The 27593-nt window shown below is 44.5% G+C and overlaps 1 protein-coding gene across 1 annotated transcript in view; it reads right to left on the reverse strand.

Moving 5' to 3' along the window:
* The window catches only part of COL6A6 (collagen type VI alpha 6 chain), a 174179-nt gene that overhangs the window by 7295 nt on the left and 139291 nt on the right, over positions 1-27593 (reverse strand). Inside the window, exons 30-37 of the mRNA XM_005675709.3 lie at positions 26349-26411; positions 25190-25225; positions 25036-25072; positions 22864-22875; positions 18077-18570; positions 11473-11569; positions 7857-8528; positions 4407-4503 (exon numbers count right to left, since the gene is read on the reverse strand). Of these exons, the coding sequence (XP_005675766.2) occupies positions 4407-4503; positions 7857-8528; positions 11473-11569; positions 18077-18570; positions 22864-22875; positions 25036-25072; positions 25190-25225; positions 26349-26411 (1508 nt within the window). The remainder of the gene's footprint in view (positions 1-4406; positions 4504-7856; positions 8529-11472; positions 11570-18076; positions 18571-22863; positions 22876-25035; positions 25073-25189; positions 25226-26348; positions 26412-27593) is intronic.

The raw sequence follows: 27593 nt of genomic DNA on the forward strand, positions 1-27593 counted from the left end.
TGTACTAAAATCTCCAACTCTGATGATATTTTCATGGCGACTACTCCTTTTTCAATTTTCACTTTGTATATTTCAGTATTACTTGATGAAAGTGTTATAATCACTTAGTCGTGTCTCACTATGTGACCCCATGGACTGTAGCCCGCCAGGCTCCTCCGTCCGTGGGATTTTCCAGGCAAGAATACTGGAGTGGGTTGCCATTTCCTTCTCCAGGGGATCTCCCAGACACAGGGATTGAACCCAGGTCTCTTGCATTGCAGGCAGACTCTTTACCGTCTGAACCGCCAGGGAAAACCCCTCATATAAATTTAGAATTGTTGTATCTTCATCATGAATTAAACTTTGTCATCATGTAGTGATCATGTACTCTATCCATACAAAATGGTTTTGTTTCGAAGTATATTTTATCTGACTTACTTCACTTAGAAACTAACACTGCATTGTAAATCAACTATACTTCAATTTTAAAAATTAAGTATATTTTATTGGATATAAGGCTATTCCAGTTTTCTTTTTAAAATATTTGCCTACTATACTTTTTCCCATAAGTTTACTTTCAAATTTCCCATGCTCTTATCTTGTAGCTTGTCCTTATCTTAAAAACGGGTATAGCTGGATTTTATTTTGTTTCCTTAAATCTACTAACTGTAACTGGCATTCTTGGTCTGCATATTTTTATTATGATTGCTGACATGTAGAAATGGATTGGATTCTGCTGTCTTACTTTGTGCTTACTACTTCTATTTTTTCCTTTCTTGCTTTTTTATTTCAAAAATATTATATTGTTTGTTTTCATTCCATTTTCCCTCACTGCACTGAAGCTCAAGGCTTCATTTTTTAATAACTGAAAGATAATTGCATTGCTCAGTATCTTTTCTCATGTCTGTTGATAAACAATAAATATTTAGCAACACACATTTACAGTCTTAGTACAACTTTTTTCTTTCTGTTAAAAATACAGAAAGGCAGTTTTTCTAAGCTGGCAAAAATTTCCTTCCATTATGGAGAAGCTTCTCAATTGTTTTGTGGCTTCCACCGCTGCTACTGATTATCCAGCTGTCAGCCTACTTCTAGTTTCTCTGTGGGTCTGCTCTTTCTGGCTGCTTTTAACTTTTCTTCTTCCTGGAGTTCTGCATTCCCCTGCACCATTCTAACTGATATTTCTTTTTCTATTTATCCTGCCTGTTACACCTTGCATTTAAAAAAAAAATCTTTTAATTCATGTCTGTCATAAATTCTTTCTTATATGATTTTCTTTTTTTGGCTACGCTGGGTCTTTGTTGAGTAGGCTTTCCCTGGCCGCGGCAAGCAGGGGCTGCTAGTCACTGGAGGCTTCTCGCTGTGATGATTTCACCTGCTGCATTTTGAACAATTTCTTTAGCTTTATTTTCCAGTTCTTTATGTTTCTCTTCAGATGTGTCTATTGCTCTGTTTAATCCAGCCATTGAATTTTACAAGTTATCTTTTTATTTTGAAAATGGTCAAATTTGTAGAATGTTGAAAAGAGAACCATGGGTAAATACCAATATATCTTTCATCTAAATGGTTTTCCTACCTATTATCACCTTGCGACCTTGTGTGTGTACACACATACACATTTGGTTGTTATTCACTTGCTAAGTTGTGTCTGACTCTTTGTGACCCCATGGACTATACCATGTCCTCCACTATCTCCTAGAGTTTGCTCAAATTCATGACCATCGATTCAGTGATGCTATCTAACAATCTCATCCTCTATCGCCCCCTTCTCCTCCTGCCCTCAGTCGTTCCCAGCATCAGAGTCTTTTCCAATGAGTCAGCTTTCACATCAAGTGGCCAAAGTATTGGAGCTTCAGCAACAGACCTTCCAAAGAATATTCAGGGTTGATTTCCTTTAGGATTGACTGATCTCCCTGCTGTCCACGGGACTCTCAACAATCTTTTCAGCACCATAGTTTAAAAGCATCGATTCTTTGGTGCTCAGCCTTCTTTATGGTCCAACTCTCACATCTGCACACGACTACTGGAACAAACATCAGTTCAGTTCAGTCGTTCAGTTGTGTCCGACTCTTTGTGACCCCATGAGTTGCAGCACATCAGGCCTCCCTATCCATCACCAACTCCTGGAGTTCACTCAAACTCATGTCCATTGAATCGGTGATGCCATCCAGCCGTCTCATCCTCTCTCATCCCCTTCTCCTCTTGCCCTCAATCCCTCCCAGCATCAGGGTCTTTTCCAATGAGTCAACTCTTCGCATGAGGTGGCCAAAGTACTGGAGTTTCAGCTTGAGCATCAGTCCTTTCAATGAACACCCAGGACTGATCTCCCTTAGGATGGACTGGTTGGATCTCCTTGCAGTCCAAGGGACTCTCAAGAGTCTTCTCCAACACCACAGCTCAAAAGCATCAATTCTTTGGCGCTCAGCCTTCTTCACAGTCAACTCTCACATCCATACATGACCACTGGAAAAACCATAGCCTTGACTAGATGGACCTTAGTCAGCAAAGTAATGTCTCCGCTTTTGAATATGCTATCTAGGTTGGTCATAAGTTTCCTTCCAAGGAGTAAGCGTCTTTTAATTTCATGGCTGCAATCACCATCTGCAGTGACTTTGGGGCCCAAAAATATAACGTCTGACACTGTTTCCCCATCTGTTTGCCATGAAGTGATGGGACCAGATGCCATGATCTTAGTTTTCTGAATGTTGAGCTTTAAGCCAACTTTTTCACTCTCCTCTTTCACTTTCATCAAGAGGCTTTTTTAGTTCCTCTTCACTTTCTGCCATGAGAATCATTATTAACTTTCTATCTGAGGTTGTTGATATTTTTCCCAGCAATCTTGATTCTAGCTTGTGATCATCGTCTGGTATTTTGCATGATGTACTCTGTGCAGAAGTTAAATAAGCAGGGTGGCAATATACAGCCTTGTCATACTCCTTACACACATACGTACACACACACACACACATATGTATATGCATATATGCTTATATATGCATACACACACACTTTGCTTCTTTTTATGAAACCATCGAAAAGTAGGTTGTAGCCATCATGCATGTTACTCTTAAATACTTTCCAACATACCTCTCTCAAGAACAAAGACATTCTCTTATACAAACATAATTATCACCATGCATAAGTAAATTCACATGAATTAAATCACCCAATATATTTTCATACTAAAGTTCCCCAGTTATCCCCTAAATGTTGTGTGTGCTCAGCCACTCAGTTGTGTCCAACTCTTAAGTGACCCCATGGACTGTAGCCTGACAGGCTTCTCTGTTCACAGGTTTTTCCTGGCAAGAATACTAGAATGGGTTGCCATTTCTCCAAATGTCATTAATATAGGCGTGTTTTTTTTTTTTTTTTTTCCTGCTCTAGGATCCAACCACCCCACTTGGCCATTTTGTCTGCAGTCTCTCCCATTCTAGGACATTACTCCACATCCCTCTGCTGTTCATGACGCTGACACCTAGAAAGAATACAGGTCGGCTGTTTTGAAGGACGGTCCACATTCTGGAATTGTCCCATGGTTTCCTGATTATTTGACTTGGGTCAAAGCTCTCCAGCCAGAATCCCACATTTGATACTGTGTCTCCCCTGCCTCCCCTCAGGAGATACATAGTATCAGATCCTGGTTACAGTGGGTGTGGCCAGACCTCAGCAGGAAAGGGTACCTTCCTTGTCTGATTAGTAAGTGTGGGAAGGCTTCTCTGGGGCTGGGTTTAGCATTCCTTGATTCTTGCCTGACTCAGTTATTACAGCAGGGATTATAAACTCGTGGTTTTCTCATTCTACCACTTCTTCTGCATTTATTAGCTAGCATACTTGTGTAAGAAAAGAACATTTCCTCCCCTCCTCTCTTTTTGGGTCTCTACATAGAGCTGCAGATTTTTAAAATTCAGTGCTGTAATCCATGACCATCACTATTCTTTCTGATGTTCAAATAGTCCAAAATCCTGCCAGTGGTAAACCCTTTCAAGACAACTCATTTGCCCTTTCGATATGACTGTTATTTATCTTTTAAATTTTTTTTTTGCTACTTTCTTGCTTTCAGGCATAATGAATGTTCCAGACTCACCTTGTACTTTCCCTGTTGCAGCCTAGGATTAGTTGTTTCTGGAAGAAACCCTGATTCCTTTCAATGGGAATGATACTTAGAAACCAAGATCTGGTTATTCGGTGTGCTCATTGCCACTGGGGTGTCCCATTGGTTGTTTTAGTTCAACAATTAGATTTTCTATTTTAAAAAACTCTGTTTTCAGATCGACCTGGCATTTTTTATTATCTCTTGTTCCCTCAACTTCTATCTTATTATCACATAGTGATATATTTTGTCCAAATAGCATAGAGGAAGAAGGAGAAAAGGAGGGGGAAGAGGGTGGCACATTCATTGTTCAAGTAAATACCAAGCAGGTTAATACCTTCGCACAAACTGGAGTGGGGGCTGCTGTGGCTCCATAGAGCTGAGTCTGTTGCACTTTGCTTTGATATTTATTGGTGGATATTTGTTGATTGCACCTAGGAAGAAAAAGAAATCTGTGAGGAGACTCTTATTCACAGCAATTAACATGACAGCAATCTGCTTTGCGTGCAAAGGGTCACATCACTGTACTCCACATCCATGAAAGAAAGACACATGTGGCCACGTGAGATGAAGCCAATTTCTCACTGGACTCTCTAAAACTAGGCTGAGAAAATTCACAACTGCCAAATGTGTAAGTAGAGAATTCAACTTACTTTTCAATAAGATGCTCTTAGCTCCTGAAGTCCATTAAACATTAGAGGAGAAATCATGAGCCCATCCTAACAGTCTGGCCTCTAACTGACCTGAACTAATCAGAATAGTTATTTTTAATTTGCTCCTTTGAAATCCCAAATTGCAAAGGGAAATGAATATTCCCTTTATGTTCTCTGTATCATTAACAACAACAGTAACCATGGTCCATTTGGGGTTTAATTCATCATGATTCATTTCATCTGAAATATATTATTTTTTCATAATATTAAAGCATGCTTCTTCCAATACCATTTAAAACATGAAAAAGCCTTTTTTTGATGAGAAACTTTAAAAAATGCACGGTTTATTTCCTTGACGCCTTTGATTTAATTGTATGTTAAACATGATTAAACCTCTTCCTGGTGATCCTGGGTCACCCTAAGTTGCAAGCTGGTCCTGGGCTGTGACCCAGCACCATCTCCTGAGCTGCTGTTGCAGACTGGGCTGTGTGCTTCTAGACTGGACGGCCAAGCCTGGGCTGCTTCCTCTACGTGCATCTGATGTTTAGTTATCTGTCTTCACTCCAAGTATCAGCAATAGTTTTGGTCAGTAGTAGTTTTCCTTAGAAAATATGTCTATTCTGAGGTGAACTGTGTCTGGTATCCAATTCTGTCACAGTAGCGTGATAAACAGGAGTTACTTAGAGAGGGAGCTGGATGCACATGCCTGGGAGGGCTGGGACCAGATCTGGTTTGGTCCCAAATAGGATTGTGGGTCCCTGCTTGATACCACATCCCTCAACAGTCAGTGGCTCAAAGTAGGTAACTAATGTGCCATGTGCCTATTTGGTCAGTCATGTCTGACGCTTTGTGACCCCGTGAACTGGAGCCTGTCCTCTGTCCATGGGAGTTTTCAGGCAAGAGTACTGGAGTGGGCTGCCACTCCTGCCTCCGGGGGATCTTGCCAACCCAGGGAGCGAACCCACATACCCTGCATCTCCTGCACTGGCGGGCGGATTCTTTACCCCTGAGCCACGTGAGAGGCCCCTACATGTGTGTCAATATTGAAGATGTGCGTGTGGGTCTGGGGGCCTGCTCTGAATGCAGGATGTGGGATTGAAGATGATTATGTCGAAGTCATCCTTTGGCCATCTAATGCTAAGAACTGACTCATTGGAAAAGACCCCGATTCTGGGAAAGATTGAGGGCAGGAGGAGAAGGAGACGATAGAGGATGAGATGGTTGGATGGGATCACCGACTCAATGGACATGAGTTTGAGCAAACTCCAGGAGTTGATGATGGACAGGGAGGCCTGGCCTGCTGCAGTCCATCGGGTCACTAAGAGTCGGACACAACTGACCGGCTGAACTGAACGTCAAAGTCTTCTCAACTTTTTGTACTTTGAAAGCTATAGTTTAAATGTTGGACATTTCTAGATACTCTTTAGAAAAGTGGTGTCATGACTATAGTTCTTCACAAGCACTTTATATATTTCTCACCCACCCCAAGTAATTCTTCTTAAAGCATCTCCTCCCCTTTCCCTGGGTGGTGGTGAGGGTGTCATTTATCTAATCATACAGTTTGACTAGTTACCGTGAAACACCACTAGGAATTTTGTGGGGCCAGGGAAGTAAATTCCACCTTAACCTCCTTTCAACTTTTTGCCTCATCAGGAGTGTTTCTTGACAAATTTCTCAGTCGTTCAAGGTGTTTTCTGTTCTGCTTTTCCATGAAAATGGGTTTTTTGGGGATCCGCAGACACTTGTAATTCAGGGTCTGGAACCATTGCAAGCCACAAGCAAGTTGTCACATAGAAAGCACAGAACACGTTTGCAGAGAGGAGAAGGAAGGGGGCGGGGGGAGTGCTAATACACAGAGGCGTGGCTTTTCAGGGGCTGAGTTTCAAGGTGCTCTTTTGTTTTACCCTTACAAATCCCTCATGAGCTCTTCTTTCCAAATGACCCCTGGCCTTCATTTATTCCCCACCCCCCCATTTCCCAGCTCTTCTTTCTGGTTTCTATTCCAGAACCCATCCACAGAAATTTTACTCTAGGAGCATATGGCTCGTGCATCAGTGTTTCTCAAACCATATAATGTATATAGGAATCACTGGGGATCTTGATAAAATGCAGATTCTGGAACAAAACATCTGGGGTGGGGTGGGAGAGTCTGCATTTTTCACAGGCTCCCAGGAGATGCTGGGATGTTGGTCCTAGACTCACACCTAGAGTCACAGAGAGCTCGAGGACATGACATCAGCCCCACTGACCATTCCCTAAGGCCCCTCAGACCTCACTGGCCCTGATCAGTTAGGGTCTTTGCAGCCTTAGCTGGTCTCATGGTGAATGTCAGTGACAAGTTTGAAACGTAGGATGCAGCACTGGGAGTCCTTTAGCCTGCGTGTTCACTTTCCCTTATCTGAACTGCAAAAGTAAAATGATCAGAAGTCTGACAGTGCTTTTCGACCTCCATAGCCATATCAGGACCATGTCAGCCTTCTCTGAATCCATCCTGCTGCATTCAAAATGAATTGCATACTTTCGAGACAAGCTCCTGCCAAGAAATATAACCCACGTTTCTTTTTTTATGGGCAACAGTTACACTAATTACTGGCATCATAAAGAATCATTGGCAAAGCTAAGAAAGTTTTGCAAGGATGCATCTTTCATTCTGACATGTAAAGTGGTGCCTCCTAAAACTTTGAACTCTGCCTTTAGAACTTGTAAAAGCAAAGCCAAGGATTGTTGAATTTTTCTCTCTCTCTCTCTCGGAGTGTTAACTGGTCAAACTTGCCATCAAAGGGCAGCGTGATAATGTTACATGGCAAGGGTTTCTACGTTGTAACTAGTATCCCGGCTGTGTCTTCACACTCCCGGACTATGCTGCTCCCTGCAGACAGATGTGTGAGTAGCTGTTTGTTATGACTGCTTCTCCATAGGAACCAGAGGCATAAAAAAGAGGAGCCAGAGAACTCAGTGCTTAGAAATCACAGGCTTCCTCCCTCCACCATCCTTCATTCCCTATTTTCCTTTCTGACTCTGCAGCGCCCTTGAAGACAGAGGCTTCCAAGAATCCATGTCAGTTCATCAGCCCTCCTTTGGGGAATACCAAATATGCTGAAATGTGCAAGAAAGAACATGATTTTATGACTTACGCCTGACTGAGCTTATAAAAGCCTTCACAAACTTCACACCGTATCTGTGGTCAGGTTTATGAATGCGGCCAAGCTGGACCAAGTGGTGATCCAAAGGGTAGCTGGCTAGATCTTCCAGTTCCTGGTCATTCCAAGAAGGCCCCAGGGAAAACACGAACAGGGTATAACCTTGACACTTGGCCCTCAAGGATTCTTTCTTTAAGGTTTCCCTGTCCAAGTGACTGGTTTCCCCAGCAGATATCACAAAAATGACTTTATTTCTTCTCAGATTGGGTGTCCTTGAGAAGACATTGTCCAGAGCCCACTGTAGGGCATGACCAATAAAAGCATCTCCATTTAGCTGCTGAACGGATTCGTCCACGTGTCTCTTCATGAGGCGTTTACTCCTGTAGGTGGTCAGGTTGAATTCACTTCTAACAGGGCTCCTCTGAGTGTTGGGTAGGAAGTGAGGGGGACTGAGGCTTAACAGGGCCACCCGGTCTCCGGTGACAGAGGTCTCAGGCTCTGGGGTGACTTCGAAGTGATCTAGCAGTGCTCCCAAGAATCTTCGAATGTCTTCAAATTCCGCGCTTCCCACATGCCGGGAGCTGTCCAGAAGGAAAGCAGCGTCCACGTAAGACTGCACAGGGGGTGGTCTGGCTTGATCGCAAGAAGCGTCCGGCTTGCATACATCTGTGGACCGAAAAGTCATTTAGGGTTACTAAACAGAAACAGACAGAAAAAGGGAAGATAGCATCTCAAACATTTTGACATTTGGAGGCTGCATGATCTTTGATGTTAATATAGTAACTAGATGACTTTGAGGTCAGCAACAGAAGATTTTCTAGTATGTGGTTTGCACCCTGATCCCCAAAGTACAGAGTTTATACTCAGCCCATGTTTTGAGTTCCATTCATTGACGCAAGTTTCATCTTGGCTGCATTTTAAGTTTATAAAGATTGACCTGGACAGTTGATCTCACGCTTGTATGTGTGTTTACTGTATCATGACATAAAAAGTAATGACCTCTCTAATTGATAATATACAGGTTAAACCAAGGGCCCCTGTCATTCTACACACACTACCTTATTATGAAAAGAAATCTGCTTAAAATGTAAGAGTGCAAAAAAGCAATGCATCTTTTTATTTCAATTTAATTACAGGTTTATAACTCAATGTCTTTTTTTTTTTTTTTGTAGAGACATTAAGGACAGAGCCACCACTTATATTTTATACCTATCAGTTGAAAGTTCAGTATGTATTTATTAAATAAATAAATATAAATACTACATGTTAATGGGCTTTCATAAAATATGAGGTCATTTTAGTGTGTGCATATCTCATTTTTTAAAAGAAGGTGTAGTAATAAAACAGAGAGTGCATTTTACTGAATCTGACCACAATACTCAGAGGAACCAAAAAAACTTGGAAATTAAAGGACCTTAGACGTCATCTACTCTTCTAATCTTACCAAAGAGCCTGAGGGCAGGAGAATAAAATCATTTTGCCAAAGGACACACCAGCATTTCTAGAAGTCTCTGCATATGAAGTCAGTGTTGTACTGTTTGAGGCAAGGCCACATGGTACAGCAGGGTGGGGAGGCCCCTTGGCCTGAAAGTCAGGATATTTGGGCTCTGGTCTGGCTGTCCACAGTAACAAACATGCTGTGTGCTCCTGTCCAAGCCTCCACCGGGCCCCAGTTCCATAGAACGAGATGGTCGGGTTAGATGCACCTAGAGAGGTCTTAGAGCCAACGCTGTGCAGTCCTACATTTTCAATAACAGTTGATGGTTAAGGATGAGCATTAAAGAGACTTTTCTCTTTAAAAACCAAAGAGAAAGGACAAGCCACGCATGTGGACAGCCAGTACTTAGACAAGGGCCCAGCCATGAGTAAAAGCGATTAGATGAAAGGTTAATAACCAGGGTGCAGATCCTTAATGCATGGAGCAAACTTCAGAATTCCAGTCTTGCTCATGGACTCAATAAAGATATAAACTCTGGGAACGCCCCTGATGGTCCAGTGGCTAAGACTTACGAGCTCCCAACGCAGGGGGGCCCAGGTTCAGCCCCTGGTCAGGGGACTATGTCCCACATGCTGCAGCTAAGAGTTCGCGTGTCACAACTAAAGATCCCGTGTGTTGCAGCTGAGACCCAGCAGAGCCAAACAAATAAATACATATTTAAACCCAGGGACAGCAACCTGCCCACTTGCTCAGTTTTGTGCGGTTTCTTAATTGTGGGAAACAGCAGCCAAAATACCTTCCCTTATGTGTCTTAGAGACAAAGCAAGGCTTAAGCCAAGAAATGGAGCCCAGATCTATCTCCATACACACGCAGATTACTTCTGACCACAAGTCACACAGGCGCATGTGTCAGTGAGGAGTCTGAACCCGCAGCTGAGAACTCGAGGGGGAAGAATCTGCCCACAGTGTGGTGAGCTCCTCAGGACTAGGGGAAATGACTGATCAGAGGGCAGCAGAGGGCAAGACAGCAGGAAGAGAGGGCTGTTAAGAGAGAATCCTGCTTCTCTCTCAGAGTCACTATGGCCAGAAAGACCATCTCATTGACACACGTGGAGAAGGAGAGGATTTAACCAAGTACAGAGTCCCAGGGAACGTATAATGCAATCTGTGTTTCTCATAAACTACAGGTGTTTTAAAACCAGGTTTTTTGATTTTGATTTCGCTGTGAGCAAATTATTTCACCTCATCTGTAAAATGGATCTAATAATCATTCAAAAATTCTAGGGCCATTATAAGGATCAAATGAAACTATTAGAAGGGTGTTTGGAATGCATTCTTTGTGGTTCAGCTGGTAAAGAATCCACCTGCAATGCGGGAGACCTGGGTTTGATCCCTGGGGTGGGAAGATCCCCTGGAGAAGGGAAAGGCTACCCACTCCAGTATTACGGCCTGGAGAATTCCATGGACTGTGAAGTCCATGGGGTCACAAAGAGTCAGACACGACTGAGCGACTTGTACTGCAGTGCACTTGGAATGCATTCAAGCCAGTAGCCTGAGCATTAAAAACTATCATCACCCCCATCACTTTCACATAAAGCAATCAGAACAGTGCGTGGCTAATAGTGAATGTCTGATAGCTGTTAGCTATCACACCCACCAGAAACCTCAGCGGCTCCCACTCTTGTAATTATTAGCATGTTCAAATTATTAGAACACTCAAATGCAGGTTTTGGCCAGTTCTCTAGCTAGAACTACATACTGTGTGTAAAGCAGTCACAGGCAAATCGGCATCACAAATCTTTCAGATCCCTAACATTTGGGGCTTTGAGAAAGCCTCTTTCCAGTGAGAAATCCATTTCTGCTGACTTCCACTGCCACCGTAAAGCATTTCTTTGGGACTGTGAACATCTGAGGTTTAGAAAGCTCATAAATGTATTTCACCACACAAGGAAGTTGGCCATGAGACAGGCTGAGGTTTTCTAAAGATGATTCCTGTTTCCCAGAAGGTGCATGAGCTGAGAGGGTCCATCTGTGGACGAGGCTGTGTGGCAGGGTAAGCCCCGGGGAGACCCTCCCAAGACCACTCACATCGCTGCCAGCCCCTCCATTCGATAGTGACTCACTGTGCTGCTGAATGACCTGAGCAAGTTATGCACTCCCCGGGGGTCTCACCGTAGCAGAAAGTACACCGCTGGAGTTCCTCGAGTGCTGGTGCAGAGTCAGCTCCGGATGGGATAATGATGACTTGGAATCTGCCTGTGTCGTCAATCTGCAAGAAGCCAAAGCGAGAAGAGCTTCATGGGTGGGGCTGCGGAACCTCCCAGGATGGTTCAGAGGGCTACAGAGAGCAAAAGCGCCCCCTTCCTCTCAGAGGGGCCCCGGGGAGGCAGAACGCCAGTGCAGCTAAGAACACTGGCCTGGGTTTAAATCAGTGACTCTCCCTTTAGCTGGAGGACAAGCAGCCATGCCTCTGTTTTCTCATCTGAGAAACAGAACGGTCACGTTACTCTTTAAAATGGCAAGTGTGCACACAAAATGAGTTCATAACTGAAAAGCATGTTACTGGTTTCAGGTAGATACCACTGAAGTCTACCTTTGTGCTGAAGAATTGATGCTTTTGAACTATGGTGTTGGAGGAGACTCTTGAGAGTCCTTGGACTGCAAGGAGACCCAACAGTCCATCCAAAAGGAGGTCTGTTCACTGGAAGGACTGATGCTGAAGCTGAAACTCCAGTACTTTGGCCACCTGATGCAAAGAACTGACTCATGTGAAAAGACCCTGATGCTGGGAAAGATTGAAGGCAGGAGAAGGGGACAACAGAGGATGAGATGGTTGGATGGCATCACTGACACAATGGTCCTGGGTTTGGGTGGACTCCGGGAGTTGGTGATGGACAGGGAGGCCTGGCGTGCTGCAGTCCATGGGGTCACAGAGAGTGGGACAGGACTGAGCGACTGCACGGACTGACCGTATAGCACAGGGGGTGCTATCCAATACTCTGTAATGGCCTGTTTGGTAAAAGATCCTAAAAGAGAGGGGTTATATGTGAATGTGCAATTGATTCACTTTGCTGTATGGCAGTAACTGACACAACATTCTAAGTCAACTACTCTCCAATTTAAAGAAGAGCCTGTGATGGTCGGGCGGCAGAAAAGGGGTGGGCGGTGGGGACAAAATGGGGATGCTTTGTCAACAGAGGGCTGTGTGCACAGGGTCTTGACTCATGCCTAACTCACCAGCAGACACAATTAGTCTTTATTAATTATTAGCAACTCATTAATGGCTTTTAATTACTAGTGGCTTTTAATAGGTATCTGGGGGGAATCGTTTCATGACCTCGTCTGTGCTGTGATCAAGGACAAGGAAACCACATCCAGAGAATGTGTATCAGACCACGTGACAGGGGCAAAGTCACCTCTTCCTGCCAACTGTCAGGGTGCAGGGAAGCAAGTCACAGAACGCTTGGGCCAGAAGGAATCTCAGAAGCCAGTTCCACCGTTTCAGCGATGAGGAGAGTGAGCCCAGGAGAGGGTGGAACAAAGATGCTTCCAGCTTAAACTTCGCTTTCCCCATGTAAGACCTGCCTTCCACTCTCTGCCTGAGCTACCTGGATGCCTGCGGTTCTGTATCAAGGGTTCAAACCTACCTGAGAACACAGTTCTCACCATGTCACCCAGCGACTGCCGCCCTTGGTGCTCGAGTGTGTGTTCTGTGTGTATAAAACGTGGCAGCTAGATGATAACTTAGGCTTCACGTTCAATCCTGGGGCAACATGGTGGTGTCAACCTAAAGCCATACTTTCTACTCAGCGATGCTAGTACATGTTTTTTTTTAAACATGGGGGACCCCAGGGGGTCTGTGCTCTCCCCTCCCCCTCCCCCAAGTAATCATCTAGTCAATAAAGTTCGGCAGATGTGGTCTTAGAGATCACTCATCTTACCACACAGCATTGAGCAACAACTGTTAGCGTATTACCCAAGCTGAGTCAGGGATTTTAAATAAAGGTATCCTATGGTTCACTTTTCATTTTTATTTGGGGGGAAATTGTTTTAAAATGTTGTGCTGGTTTCTGCCATACAACAACACAACTCAGCCATGATCATGCATGTATCAATTCCGTTCAGTCGCCCAGTCATGTCTGACTCTTTGTGACCCCAAGGACTGCAGCATGCCAGGCCTCCCTGTCCATCACCAACTCCTGGAGCTTGCTCAAACTCATCACCATCGAGTCAGTGATGACTTCCAACCATCTCATCTTCTGTCGTCCCCTTCTCCTCCTGCCTTCAATCTTTCCCAGCATCAGGGTCTTTCCCAATGAATCAGTTCTTCGCATCAGGTGGCCAAAGTATTGGAGCTTCAGTTTCAGCATCAGTCCTTCCAATGAATATTTAGGACTGATTTCCTTTACGATTTCCTCTAGGAAACAGCTCAACTGGAGGTCATGGAATTTCCAGCTGAGCTATTTCCTACATAAATCACGTCCCTCTTGAACACCCCACCCTAGGTCATCACGGAGTGCCAGGCTGGGCGCCCTGCGTGAGGTTCACTTTTTCGATTGCTCAGTACCCTGTGGATTCAAAGCTGCGCCAGCTTGGGTGGCCCATAGGTGGGAACGTGATCTTTAGTCTATGGTTCTGGGTGATACCTTGCTCTTTCCTTTCTCAACATCATGGGGCTCCAAAAATGTGTGCATTCGAGAAGGTGCAATTAATACTCTGAGTACTCTTCTTTCTTTAGACAATTCTCTATCAACAAAGGAAATCCTTCAGAAAATAAAAAGCCTGGGTGCTCAGAGTGCTGAAGTTCCCCACTTCCCACAACCCCCCCACCCCAATCTCACCTCTGCCTCATCACTAGAAGAATCTGTGATGTCAGCTATTACATCTAATGTTTCTTTCACTGGAAATGCTAAACAGCAGGGTAAAGGAAAGAAAATAAGGCTAGCCAAAAAGGATACATTCCTTGTAAGCATATTGTAAAGGGAGGCCCATTCTACACTAGAATTCTTCACATGCAGCGGAGAAGGCACTGGTACCCCACTCCAGTACTCTTGCCTGGAAAATCCCATGGATGGAGGAACCTGGAAGGCTGCAGTCCACGGAGTCGCTGAGGGTCGGACACGACTGAGCGACTTCGCTTTCACTTTTCACTTTCATGCATTGGGGAAGGAAATGGCAACCCACTCCAGTGTTCTTGCCTGGAAAATCCCAGGGACGGGGGAGCCTGGTGGGCTGCCGTCTATGGGGTCGCGCAGAGTCAGACACGACCGAAGTGACTTAGCTTAGCAGCGAATAAAAGTTCACCAGAATTAAGAGGTAATTGCCCAACAAATTATAAGAAAAAACATGTGGGACAAAACAAAGCTGAGGTTAAAGGTTTTTCAATCAAAATAGCCTTGCGTTCCAGAAGAATGAATGGCTCATCACTCAGCTTCACACTATCGTGAAAAATGTCCAAGATGGGGATCACACAATCTGTTCACTCAGAAACACAGGGGAACGAGCCCGTGTTGTCAGAGCAGCTGTGTCTGAGACCTGCCATAGACGTCTACACCGGTTTTGAATTTCAGTTGGATTCTGCTGAACTCTCAGACAACTGGAGATGTAGAAGTCACAATGGTTACGAAACAGATGATGGCTTTGTAACATGGCCTCCAAATAAAAATGTATCATGGCATTAAAATTTTGAGCTCTGCTCCTAAAATGCTAACAAATGACATATTTATGGCCGATTCATGTGGCTACATGGCGGAAAGCATCACAATAGTGTAATTATTCTCCAATTCAAAATAAATTCAAACAGAAGCTGCGGGGAAAGTAGTAACATCATCTCTCTTGTGCGATGTCCGGTATTCGGTTTCCATCCATTTGTTCTGAGCCCTCTGGACAACCCTGCATAGCTCCATCCTCTAGTGGGTGAGGTCTTTTGGTTTTCTACTTACTCTTGTGTCCCCAGGGTTTCGGATGGCACCTGGTATATTTCAGTTGCTCACTCAACATATGTAGGATGAACGAACCTTGGAACCAAGCCTGACTTCTGTCTGAATGTCTTAACTCTTTTTCTACCCAAGGGATACTGAAGCCAATACTGCTCTGGTTTATGAGGGTGATTGTCAAGAATTTGAACCTCCACTGGTGTTCTTTTCAGATAAACTCCTTCAACAAAGGAGCAAGGAGTCTCTAGGTGATTTGGGTAGAAACTCTAAGTGGGATTGTCAGTCCTCCAAAGCTTAAAAGAAAAACTCAGCAAAATACATCATTCTTAAGTTGTATGCGATGCACGTACCTTTGAGTGGGAGGGTGGAATTGTGTCTGTTTAAATTTGTATCACAGGTACCATCGATTATTTGAGTCAGGATATTCAGTTGCCTTTTCTGTGACTAAATAAAGTCAAAGGACAATGGGGGCTCCCAAGAAAGACAGGGAATTAGGAGGACTCTGGGCTTTCTTCACAACTCAGTTGGCAAAGAATCCACCTGCAATGCAGGAGACCCCAGTTCAATTCCTGGGTCGGGAAGATCCCCTGGAGAAGGGATAGGCCACCCACTCCAGTATTCTTGGGCTTCCCTGGTGGCTCAGCTGGTAAAGAACCCACCTGCAATGTGGGAGACCTGGGTTCCATCCCTGGGTTGGGAAGATCCCCTGGAGAAGGGAAAGGCTACCCACTCCAGTATTCTGGCCTGGAGAATTCCATGGACTATACATATATAGTCCATGGGGTTGCAAAGAGTCAGGCAGGACTGAGTGACTTTCACTTTCACTTTTCTTTTGGGTATTCACTCACAGAGCTTTTGAGCCACTACCTCTCACAGTAACTTCATTAGCGTAGGCTGGTTCCAGCTTCTAATGTGCAAGCATTTTATTTTGGGAGTCTCATACACCAACCTGTTTCTTTTCGTAATTCTGAGTTTGTTCAAGGATGCTAACAGCAGTTTCAGCTCCTTAACAATGCAGACTTTAATATTATTAAATGGAGTTCAGTTCACTATCAAGAAACTGATAACAGTCCTAAGTAAAACAAGAACTACCATTCTTGAGTTGTTGCTATATCCCAGGCACTGGTGCATGGAGCGACATCATTTCATCTTTGCAACAACTTCTGGAAACAAGCACCGCTTTCTCCTTTTTATGGAGGAGTACTATATTTCAGTTCCAATCTGCTTAGCTTAGCACTTTCACAGAAAATATTAGGGAGCTGGAGAGGGTCTCTAAAAGGCCTCTTAATCCTGATTCTCCAGGACAGATGGAGGTCACCCTTGCCAGGCGAGTGACCACCCCTAGAAAAGGCCTCAGAGAAAGGCGGCGTCTTGCCCACTTACATTTAGTCACCCGGCTGGTGACAACATCCATCAATCTCACCTTCAGAAAGTTCCTACTCGAGTTTAAACCGGGCTTTGCCACTGCTGTGGCTTCCAGATTCTCTGATGGGAGAGCTTGCTCTCTCGGAGTCGGTAGTTCTCTGCAGTAATAACCCTCCACACACCCGAAGGCAGGGGCTCAGCTGCTTCTCACTTCCCTTTCTCTCCATGAAATAATTTTCAAACACTTGTCTTCCTGGCTCAGGTTGTATTTCCCAACACCCCTTGTGGCTGCACTGCAGTCTCTCCTCGCGGCTCTCCCATGAATGGAGAACAAACCAGCTCTCCAGGTGGACACCGATGACCAGAAGGACACTGTGCAGGGTCCAGTGGGTGTGCTTTTTTTTCTAAGGAACCTCTGACATAGTGGCTCCACTCACAGGGAGTTTTGGACATTGCTGTGATACCGGGTGGCTTATCTAGAAATGCTACACAGCGAATTTCCTGGTGTTCCAGAGCTCAGGACTCTGTTGCTGCTGAGGATGAGGGTTCAATCCCTGGTCAGGGAAGTAAGATCCCACAGGCTGCTGGGCGCTCAGGAATGAAAACTAAATAAAGTGTCAACAGAAATATCACACGGTAAGACTTTTAAACTTCAACCTAAGAGGCTGTAACAGGAATGACTCTTCCTTCATAAAGGGAGGATATTTACACGATTGGTAACATTATAAACTCGGTCCGTGGGGTCCCATCACACAGCAGAGACCAGCATGCTGGCCACCTCAGTGACATCCTTGAATGTCTATTGGCCATCCAACTTGGTATCTATACACCAGAGCCAACTCAGGGAGTCCTGGAGAATAGAGGCCTGGATCCAAGCCCTGACTCCGCCACGAGGCAGCTGTGTGAACCTGGGTGTATGGGCCCGCTTCTGCAGAATCGGCTTCCGCAGTGGCTCAGGGGGTAAAGAGCCCACCCGCAATGCAGGAGACCCCGGTTCAAACCCCGGGTCAGGAAGATCTGCTGGAGAAGGATTAGGCTACCCACTCCAGTATTCCTGGGCTCCCCCCATTGCTCAGCAGGTAAAGAATCTGCCTGCAACGTGGGAGACCTGGGTTTGATTCCTGGGTTGCAAAGATCCCCTGGAGAAGGGAAAGGCTACCCACTCCAGTGTCTGGCCCAGAGAATTCCATGGACTGTATAGTCAATGGGGGTCACAAAGAGTTGGACACAACTGAGCGACTTTCATTCACTCACTCTGCAGACTCAGTGTTCTCATCTACACAATGGGAATAACAGTGGTTCCCATCTCACACACACTGCTTGTGTGAACTAAACAGGAAGGTGCATATCAAGGGCTTGGCATGCTCCTGGCACATAGTAACAAACACTTCACCCAGCTCCATGCTTTCCTGTAAATGCCCCTGAACATGGTCAGAAAGACAGGGAAGACTTCTGAGGCAGGTGGTCCTTCTTACCGCAAACGATCGCCGGACAGCAGGCACCTGATTGAAGGCGATCACCACCGGGATGATGTCCAGGGCACTGAACTCCAGGCCAGCAGTGGTGATGGTCTGGGGGTCCACGGACGGGCCTCCACTGAAGAAGGTGGAGATTCTCCTGGCGTGAGACCCTGGGAGCATCCGCTTGAAGACGTGCCTGGAGACAAACCTCATGGCCTTGCCGATGTCCCTGCTGGCCGTGGAGCGCTCGTAAGGGAGGGCCTCGATCTCTCTGAGGAGTCGGTCCTTCCTGTAGGTGTCGGAGAAGCGGATGAGGAGCCTAGCGTGGGAGTCGTATGCCAGCACGGCCACGCGCGCCCCTGCGGGGCAGTGGTCCTCCCGGACCCGCAGGCCGCTCAGCAGGGAGGACAGCATCGCCTTCATCCGCACAAACTCGGGCTCTGTGACACTCCGGGACTGGTCCAGCGCGAACACCAGCTCCGTGGGGTACACGGGGCACTGAGGCGCTCCTAAAAGGCCAGAACAGGCGCCTTACCATGAGACCACTCACTTAAAATGGAAAAAAAATATGATGCGTACATAAAAGGCTAAGTAATTTTAAATGTTAAACATTAAAATATGGAAACAACTAAATCATTAAATGTTAATAACTCAAATAGTAAAACACATACTTAAATATTTAAATATTGAATAATTAAGATTATATTCTAAAAACTGACTTTGCTCTCTTAAATAAAGCAAAAGATGAACTCATTTATGAGACAGAAACTGACTCACTGACATAGAAAGCAAACCTATGCCTACCACAGGGGAAAAGGGTTGGGGATAAATTAGGAGTTTGGGATTAGCAGATACACAATATTATATATACAGTAGATAAACCACAAGGTCCTACTGTATAGTACAGGGGACTATATTCAATATCCTGTAATCGACCACAATGGGAAAGAATCTGAAAAAGAATATATATATACATACACATGTCTGTATGTCTATAACTGAATCACTTTTATGCACAGCAGAAACTAATACAACATTGTACTCAAATATACTTTGGCCACCTGATGCGAAGAGCTGACTCATTGGAAAAGGCCCTGGTGCTGGGAAAGATTGAGGGCCGGAGGAGAAGGGGACGACAGAGGATGAGATGGTTGGATGGCATCCCCGACTTAGTGAGCATGAGTTTGGGTAAACTCTGGGAGCTGGTATTGAACAAGGAGGCCTGGCATGCTGCAGTCCATGGGGTTGCAGAGTCGGACATGACTGAGTGACTGAACTGAACTGAACTGAACTGAACTGAAACTTTAATTAAAAACAAATAAAGTATAAGAAGAAATCTATAATTCGAGTTTTCATGAAATTTGTACGTTCATTACTAACACACCTAAATAATAAAGAGCTCACGGATATGCCATTTTACCTATGGAGACTGGCTCAATGGTATAATGTGTTTGTCGCTGGAACTTTGTTAAATAAACAAAAACATAATCTTTTTTTTTTTTTTTCCACTGAATGAGGAAATTTAAGAGAGGTTAAAAAGGGATGAATGTTGAAAGTTCTGTTGATAATTTCAGACTGGGACTCACCCTCTCTGTGCCTCAGTTTGCTCATCTATAAAATGACAGTCCTCCCAGCGCCCACTGTCTAGGCGATTAAGTGAATCAGCACAGGTAAAGACGGTACTTAGGATTATAGTGCCTGGCACACACCAGGCGCTCAATTAATGCCTGCCATTACTATTACTGTTACTGACTTAGCCATTGTGAGAGAGAAGAGCTACATCACTTAAAAGAATGAGGAGAGTGTTAACTGATGAATTTTTATTTATGTTAGAAAAACAGACTTAACCAATAAGTATACCTTCTTACTTAGAGAAACTTTAAGGCTGTTACATTCGAATGTCGAGATTTATCCGCTGATTGCAATCCATTCATTCTAATCCCAGTATCCTGCACTTATCACAGTCAGAGATTTATATCTAATTATCTGAAGAACGTTCGCCTCTCCCGCCACTTTATGAAGTCTGGAGACAGAGACGGTCTCTCTTGATCTGCCAGATTACTAGTCCCTGCCATGTATCTGGGGTCTTATAAAGGTTGAATGAAAAAGCAAATGAGGGACAGTTCTTTGCAACAGGGACAGGAAGAAGAATAGTACTTTCAGGATGGATGAGATGCCTGGTGCTGAGAAGCATGCTGGTAAAGAGGACAGTTGGGGGATGTCCTTCCCTTGGAGGGGGGCCTCCTCTCGTTCAGAGGCTAGCAAGTCAGCTCTTCCCAGGAGAGCTCAGGACTCTGACCCACAGGGGCTGGCCAAGCGGGCCCAGGAGGGGGTCACCTTCTCAGCTGGTCCACCTGGACCTCATCACCTTGGTGGTGGTTTAGTCTCTAAGTCGTGTCCGACTCTGTGACCCCATGGGCTGTAGCCTGCCAGCTCCACTGTCCATGGGATTTTCCAGGCAAGAATACTGGAGGGGGTTGCCATTTCCTTCTCCAGGGGATCTTCCCAACCCAGGGATTGAACCCAGGTCTCCTGCATTGCAGGCAGATTCTTTACCAGCTGAGCCACAAGGGAAGCCCCATCACCTTAGTGCCAGGCTATCATCTCCTTCTGGTCCTAGATGCTAGGACCTTCATAGGCAAAAGGACTAACTGTAAGAATAAATGTTCAACCCCCGAATCATGTGTATCAACGGAGAAGGGCAGAATCTACCAGCTTCTGAGTCTAATTTAGTGGGCTGAGCAGAAACTTAAAAATTTCAGAAATTTCAAAAAATCAAGGTCACGTCAATTTTACAATAAAAACTGAGTAAAACTGGGACCAAACACGACAAAGTTTCCACTCGTATTTTGTTTGGGCGGCTGTCTCACATGGGAGTATCAGCAGCAATAACAACATTGCGGCCTCAGCTCCATAAAGGGGAAGAAAGATACGAGCACACTGGCTGATGATAACAAAAATTTCAAGTTCTTCAAGAAAAATCCCTCAAGGCTCACCAGCGTGCTGCCAGGACCCCAAGGATCCTGAGGAACGCTGGGCTGGACTGTGGAGGCCCTGGGGAGGACCCATCCAGACGTGAGGCCCCACATGGAGGACCGATGTGCTGATGGTCACTGCACAGCCCAGAGCAAGTGACAGTGAGGACGGACGGAGGCGAACCCAGGCCCCGCCAGGGGACCACTGCCCAGCAACGGAGGCCCGTCCAGGCAACTGCCAAGCTGGCCTAGAAGAGCCCCACACGGCCCCTCCCTCTAACGCGAGTCCTCTGGCTTTTACACACCCCCTCCCTACAAGGTTTCTCTGGTGGCTCAGTTGGTCAAGAATCTGCCTGCAATGCAGGAGACCCTGGTTCAATTCCTGGGTCTGGAAGATCCCCTGGAGAGGGAACAGGCTACCCACTCCAGTGTTCTTGGGCTTCCCTTGTGGCTCAGCTGGTACAGAATCTGCCTGCAGTGTGGGAGATCTGGGTTCAGTCCCTGGATTGGGAAGATCCCCTGGAGAAGGAAAGGCTACCCACTCCAGTATTTTGGCCTGGAGAATTCCATGGACTGTATAGGCATGGGGTGGTAAAGAGTCGGACACAACTGAGCGACTTTCACTTTCTCTACAATGCACTCTCCCACGGCAGCCAAAATAAACTTTAAAAACTTGTTCATCAGTTCATGTTTACACCTTCAATACTTTTAATGCCCTCCCATTCCATTTTGAATTAAACCTGGCCTCCTAAATGTAACCTACAAAGCCCAGTGGGGCCCCTGCTTCCTTCTCCACTTCCTCACATGCCATGTCCCCCTTGTCATCTTCTCCCAGTGGCCGTGGGCTTCCACCAGGAACTAGAGAACACCTGGGTCTCTCTTGAGTTGTGGCCTTTGCGCTAGCAGGATTCCCTGCCTGGATCTTGCAAAGCCAGCTTCTTTTTCATTCTTCATCCCAACTTCAGTATCATTGCCTCATTGATGGACCCGCCCTTCAAAGGCATTTCTATCCTCCTCTAATGTTATTCTGTGACAGAATATTCCATTCTTTATCTCTTTCATAGTAACTAAAGGATTCTGTAATTCTTTTGCTTGTTCACTTATCTGGATCCTCCGCAAGAATGGACGCTTCCAAAGACAGGAATTATGCCCCTCTTAGTCAGCACTGTCTGGGACAGAGACTGCAACCTAATGGGCTTCCAATAAATATTTGTTGAATGAGTGAACAAGCAACCAGAGGGCACAGACTGAAGCATTTATATAAAAAGTATAAGGATATAAAGGTATGGAGGGCCGTCGCCCTCTGGGTTATAACAGAAACATCATGTATCCAGTTTTTATAATATTCCTGAAAACTGGCCCAGAAAGATATTAAGCCAATTTGGTAATTAACATCAGCCATGATCTCCATAGGTTTTAGCACTATCTGAGCTACACACGTAGCTTGCTTGCTATCTTATCATCCCTAGCTTTATTCCGTGCACTTTTGCCCTTTGCCCTTAATCCTTAAAAACTAGACTACAGACATAAATAGAGAAAAGGGAGGGAGGGAAAAATATTATTACAAAAAGTCTATTGGTAAGGTAAACGGTGCTGGTAGTCATTAAAATGTTAATAATTAAAAGATCAAACACTTGGTTGACAAAGAGTTGTGAGACTCAGCTTAAACGTGAGTGATTTATTGGAGGCGGGGCTACGGCTGTACTACCAAGAGGGCTTAGATAAACTTTTTATACTTTGGCAGGCAACACAATGTTCTAACTCATCTTTCCAGATGTGCGACATTTTGGAGCTTGATTATAATATGCTATAAATAAAATTACTCACCCTGTCTGCCAGCTGGGGAAGAAGAACAAAAGAAGTTGGGTTATTATTTGGTAGGAGAACAGCGTTCTGTATTGTGTAAGAAATCATGGCAACCGAGACTCTACTTTATGAGCTTTTTGTAGACGACTTAACAAATCAAGGCCACAAATAGTGTTTGAAGATATGCAGACAGATCAAGCATCTTGGTCAAAGCACAGGTCCTTCCACAAAGAAACAGGGCTGGAGGCTCGGGAGAGCCATAAGTCAGCAGCAGGCAGCCAGCTGTCAGACAAAAAGGCTCTCTGCCTGGGAGGGGACAGCACATTGCAGAGAGAGGCACCGAATTTGGAAAGTTAAAAGGTCTTAACCCCTTTTCACTCTAAATTTCCCCATGTAGGTATCTGTAGCTACTGATTACATATAGGTACACATATGTATATGTAAACACCCTCAATAGATTTACTCATAAGTAAATGAAGCTTTCTCTAGGGATTTGTGTTGAAAACAGAATTTCTGGGACACAGAGTGTCATACATCTTCAACTTCAATAGGTGTTGCCAAATTACTCTGATGTGGGTTTCCCTAGCGGGTCAGTTGGTAAAGAATCCGCCTGCAAGGCAGGAGACCCAGGTTCGATCCCTGGGTCCGGAAGATCCCTTGAGAAGGGAATGGCTACCCACTCCAGTGTTCTTGCCTGGAGAATCCCATGGACAGAGGAGCCTGGGGGGCTACAGTCCGTGGGGGTCAAAAAAGAGTCGGATGCGACTGAGCGACTAACACACACAAATGAAGCTTAAACTTTAGGGCCACACTGTCCAATAAGAAAGCCTCTAGTCACACGTGACTGTCGACATTTGAATTAATTTAAATTAAATGAGATAATTAGTTAGTTTTTCACTTGCACTAACCATCCATCAAGGCTCAAATTCCCCTGTGGCTAGTGGCTGCATGTTTGACAGTGCAGTGGACACTTCCCATCATTGCAGAAAGTTCTGGGCAGCACTGTTGCCAACCTCTTACCCAAGGGGCCCCCGGCAAGGCCTTGAGAAGGGCCCAGCCATGTGTTCACATGACCACATACTTTTATAACAGGCAGAAGTCATTGGCTGTCTTTTCCCTTCTTGTTCTAAATGATACTTCTAAAGCAGTTTTGTACCTCATTTTGGATTTATAATTCTGTATTAAATCGCTCACATTTTGAAAGCTCAGATCTCATCACACTTGGGTCTACCCTTGAGTCAATATAGGTCACATGGCTCCAACATCAGAAAGCCCACTCTGTTAATCCAGCCTCAAAGCAAGCAATCTTCATGAGCCAATGCATAGATGTGATGCCCAGAATGGATGGTTCCATTCCGCTACAAGGCAGAGTTAAGGTCAGCACTGCATTCAAAGCTTTGGAAAGTCTGTCTTTGAGACCCATACTCTCTCCAGAAATGGGATCTTAATTTGTCTGTTTTCTCCCCCCAGATACCTTGAGGGAACTGTGACATTTTTTTCAGTCCTAACGTTTATCTAGGAAGTCATTTGTAGGTGAACATTAAGCAACCAAGTCTCATCTTGTCCATGGCATTCCTTTGATGCTGCTAACATGTGTTTTGATAGAAGAGGCTGCTCTAAGGGTCTCAAAGCAAATTCAAGAGCGCCTTTGCCAAATCAAAACCCATTTCTCGCTGCTAAAACTTTGAAAGTAAAGAAAATACAGGCAGACTGGGTAATTTTAGAAGCAAATGAGTCTAATTCAAGGTAGTCAAGCACACCTTCTCAGGGAATGATAAACAAACGTCAGAGTTCCCACCTGCCAGGATACCTCCTTGCCACGGCTGGCTCTTTCACAGCAGCTGAGTTTGATCCTTAGCTGTTGTCAGGGGTTAATAATTTTATAAAGTTTAATGTGACTCCTCACTGGTTGATTTCACCATCAGGAGAGGTCTGAGCTCATATCTTCATTTTTCCCTGATCAAAAGCACTAGCTATATCCTTCCTTAGTGTTGGGACGCGTTTCAGTAGGCATGCTGGCTGCCGGAGAGGGAGTTAATAGACATCAGTCTATGCCGCCTCCAAATACACACAGTGACATTGCTAATTTTAAGAGACTGTCTGGTAACCAGTCTCAATTTTGAGTGCAGAATTTGCCAATTTTCTTCTACGAATGCTGACACCCCAGGTGATCATCTTAATCGTGGTACTTACGACTATGGTCCCGCACGTACTGGATGAGCTCACATGTCTGTAGTTCAAAAAATAAAACAGAATGGATTAACCAACAGACTCCAGGTCCTGCAAGTTGAGAAATAAGTAAATGTCACGGGACGCTCAGGCTCTGTTGGAGTCAGCAGATACGTACAGAGAATGAAGCCAATCCCTTGGCCCCTTTCACACCCTGGGGAAACAGAAAGAGTGTGGTTTCAGGGTTTTGGAAGCACATCGCAGGAGCCAGAAAATGCATCAACATTACTCTAAGAAAAAGATAGCTTCTTAACCTTTTTATTTCTCACTAAGAGGGAGGAAAAAACTCCCCGTAGGAAACTCATCACCAGATTAATGATAACATTCTAAGGGGAGGAAACTGTATGAAGTGAACCTCCAGGGGCCACTGTCCTCTGCTGTATCTCTGGACGATAAGGGTCGTCCAGAAGATGAAGATGGAGCTGGCAATGAGGCACTGGCCCCAGAGCTTTGGAGCAGATCCTGGGGCTAGAACTAGGTAAGGCTGAGCCATCCCCTGTGCCGGTGCCTTAACGCAGCGGCATTGAGTTCCCCAAACGTTTTGCCTTGGCCACTGGGCAGCCGCTGAGCAGATCATCGGCTGGATGACAGACAGACTAGACAGGCCAAATGCCTGGAAAGGTAATCCACACTGTCTCCCCCAAAAGAATATATATATATTTGTGTATATATATGTATATGGCCATCTATATGTATATGATCATATATATATATGCATATATATATAACATATCTGTCTATCTGGGCAGGGGATAGAAAGAACAAAGTGGAATTATTTTGTATTTCATCTGTTCAGTCTCAAGTTGGAACAGGAAGAGTCTGGCTGAGCTCAAAGAGACAGGGAAAAATGTGACGGTGCCCCACCCAAACTCCTCAAGAAAATAAGTTCCGTGTGAATGCGCTGTTGGTAACTTATTCACTATTTGTCAATTTCCTCTCCTTTTCTTTCATTCACCGGTGACTGACTGTGAGAAAAAAGGCAAGGATTGGTCAGATATATAAAATTCACTGATCATTGAGAAACCTCATTCTAGATGAAATAAGAAATCTCTTTTTGCTTCCTTCCTCAGTTCCCCCCACCACCCGAGAAATGGCAACTGCTATTTAATTAGCATTTTTTTCTCTCGTCTCCCTGAGGACATTGAAGGTGGAAAAGTGGTGGAAATCATTGCCAAGCTGCAAACACAGAAAGCATACACATTTGAATAATGAAGACTTTGGGCACTGACTTTTTATCTGGAAAAGGAGTTGATGTGATTGACGGGTTTTTTATTTACCTTGCGTCCAGGAGGTCCCAGCTCCCCAGGGGATCCTGGTTCTCCGGGAAGCCCAGCAGATACCTTAAAGCAGAATTTATTTACCTTAAAATTATACATATATGTTTGTGTGCTATGTGGGGGTTTAACATTTCAAAAGCAATGCACTTTGACTTTAGAAAACAGATTCCCAAAAAGCACACAGAAGGAAAAACATCCTCAGCAACCTCTTCTCCCCCAGATGATACTCGCTGACATTTTGTTGTTTCTTATTCTAGTCTTTTACTTATTTATCCTTTTGGTGTTAATCTATATATATCTTTATATATATATATATATTTAGATTAAAATTATGGTCTTTATTTTTAATTCTGAAGAGTATTTTTTAAAAGCAATTATAGGTTCAGAAAACAAATTAAGAAGTTACAGACATTTCCTCTATATATCCTGATCCTTCACACTCCTAGATGCCCCCATTTCTAGCATCCCCCACTGGAGTGGTACATTTGTTACAACTGATGAACCTACATTGACATCATAATCGCCCAAAGTTCACAGTTTACATTAGAGTTCATATCTGGTATTTTACATCCCATCTTAATATATTTATATACTTTTCTATTGCTGCGTTTTAAACTAAACATGTATTTCTGGACGTTTTCATATAACTAAACATTCTTTCACAAAAGTCGCCCTTCACGGCTGCCATGCTGCTGCTGCTGCTAAGTCGCTTCAGTCGTGTCTGACTGTGCGACCCCATGGACGGCAGCCCACTAGGCTCCTCTGTCCCTGGGATTCTCCAGGCAAGAACACTGGAGTGGCTTGCCATTGCTTTCTCCATCACGGCTGCCATAGTATTCTATTTAATGAATATACTATGATTTATTTAATCAGTCCCTTACTGTTGGCATTTAAGTTTGCTGTTGTTGCAATAAGCATGCCCCTATAAAGTCATATGTGCAATTCTGATTATTTCCTTAAGAAAGATTGCTAGAACTAGAATTGCTGGGTCAAGGGAGAAACTTTTATCTAAATGAATTTTTATCTCAATTTTTCTGAATTTAGTAGGTGACTAAACTAACAAACACGTGAAAACAACAACAAAAAATACTCAGAAAAGCAAAAATTTAAATATGAAAACCCTTGACAGAACCACCAGATAGCATAGAACACCTGGCTGGAAATATTTGTAGTAAAATGGGGAATAGCAGCAGCAAATAAAAACAACAGTTGTTGACTACTTACTTTCTGTGTGTGCATTCAACA

The sequence above is a fragment of the Capra hircus genome, chromosome 1 (assembly GCF_001704415.2).
Source record: "Capra hircus breed San Clemente chromosome 1, ASM170441v1, whole genome shotgun sequence".
NCBI classification, from domain to species: Eukaryota; Metazoa; Chordata; class Mammalia; order Artiodactyla; family Bovidae; genus Capra; species Capra hircus.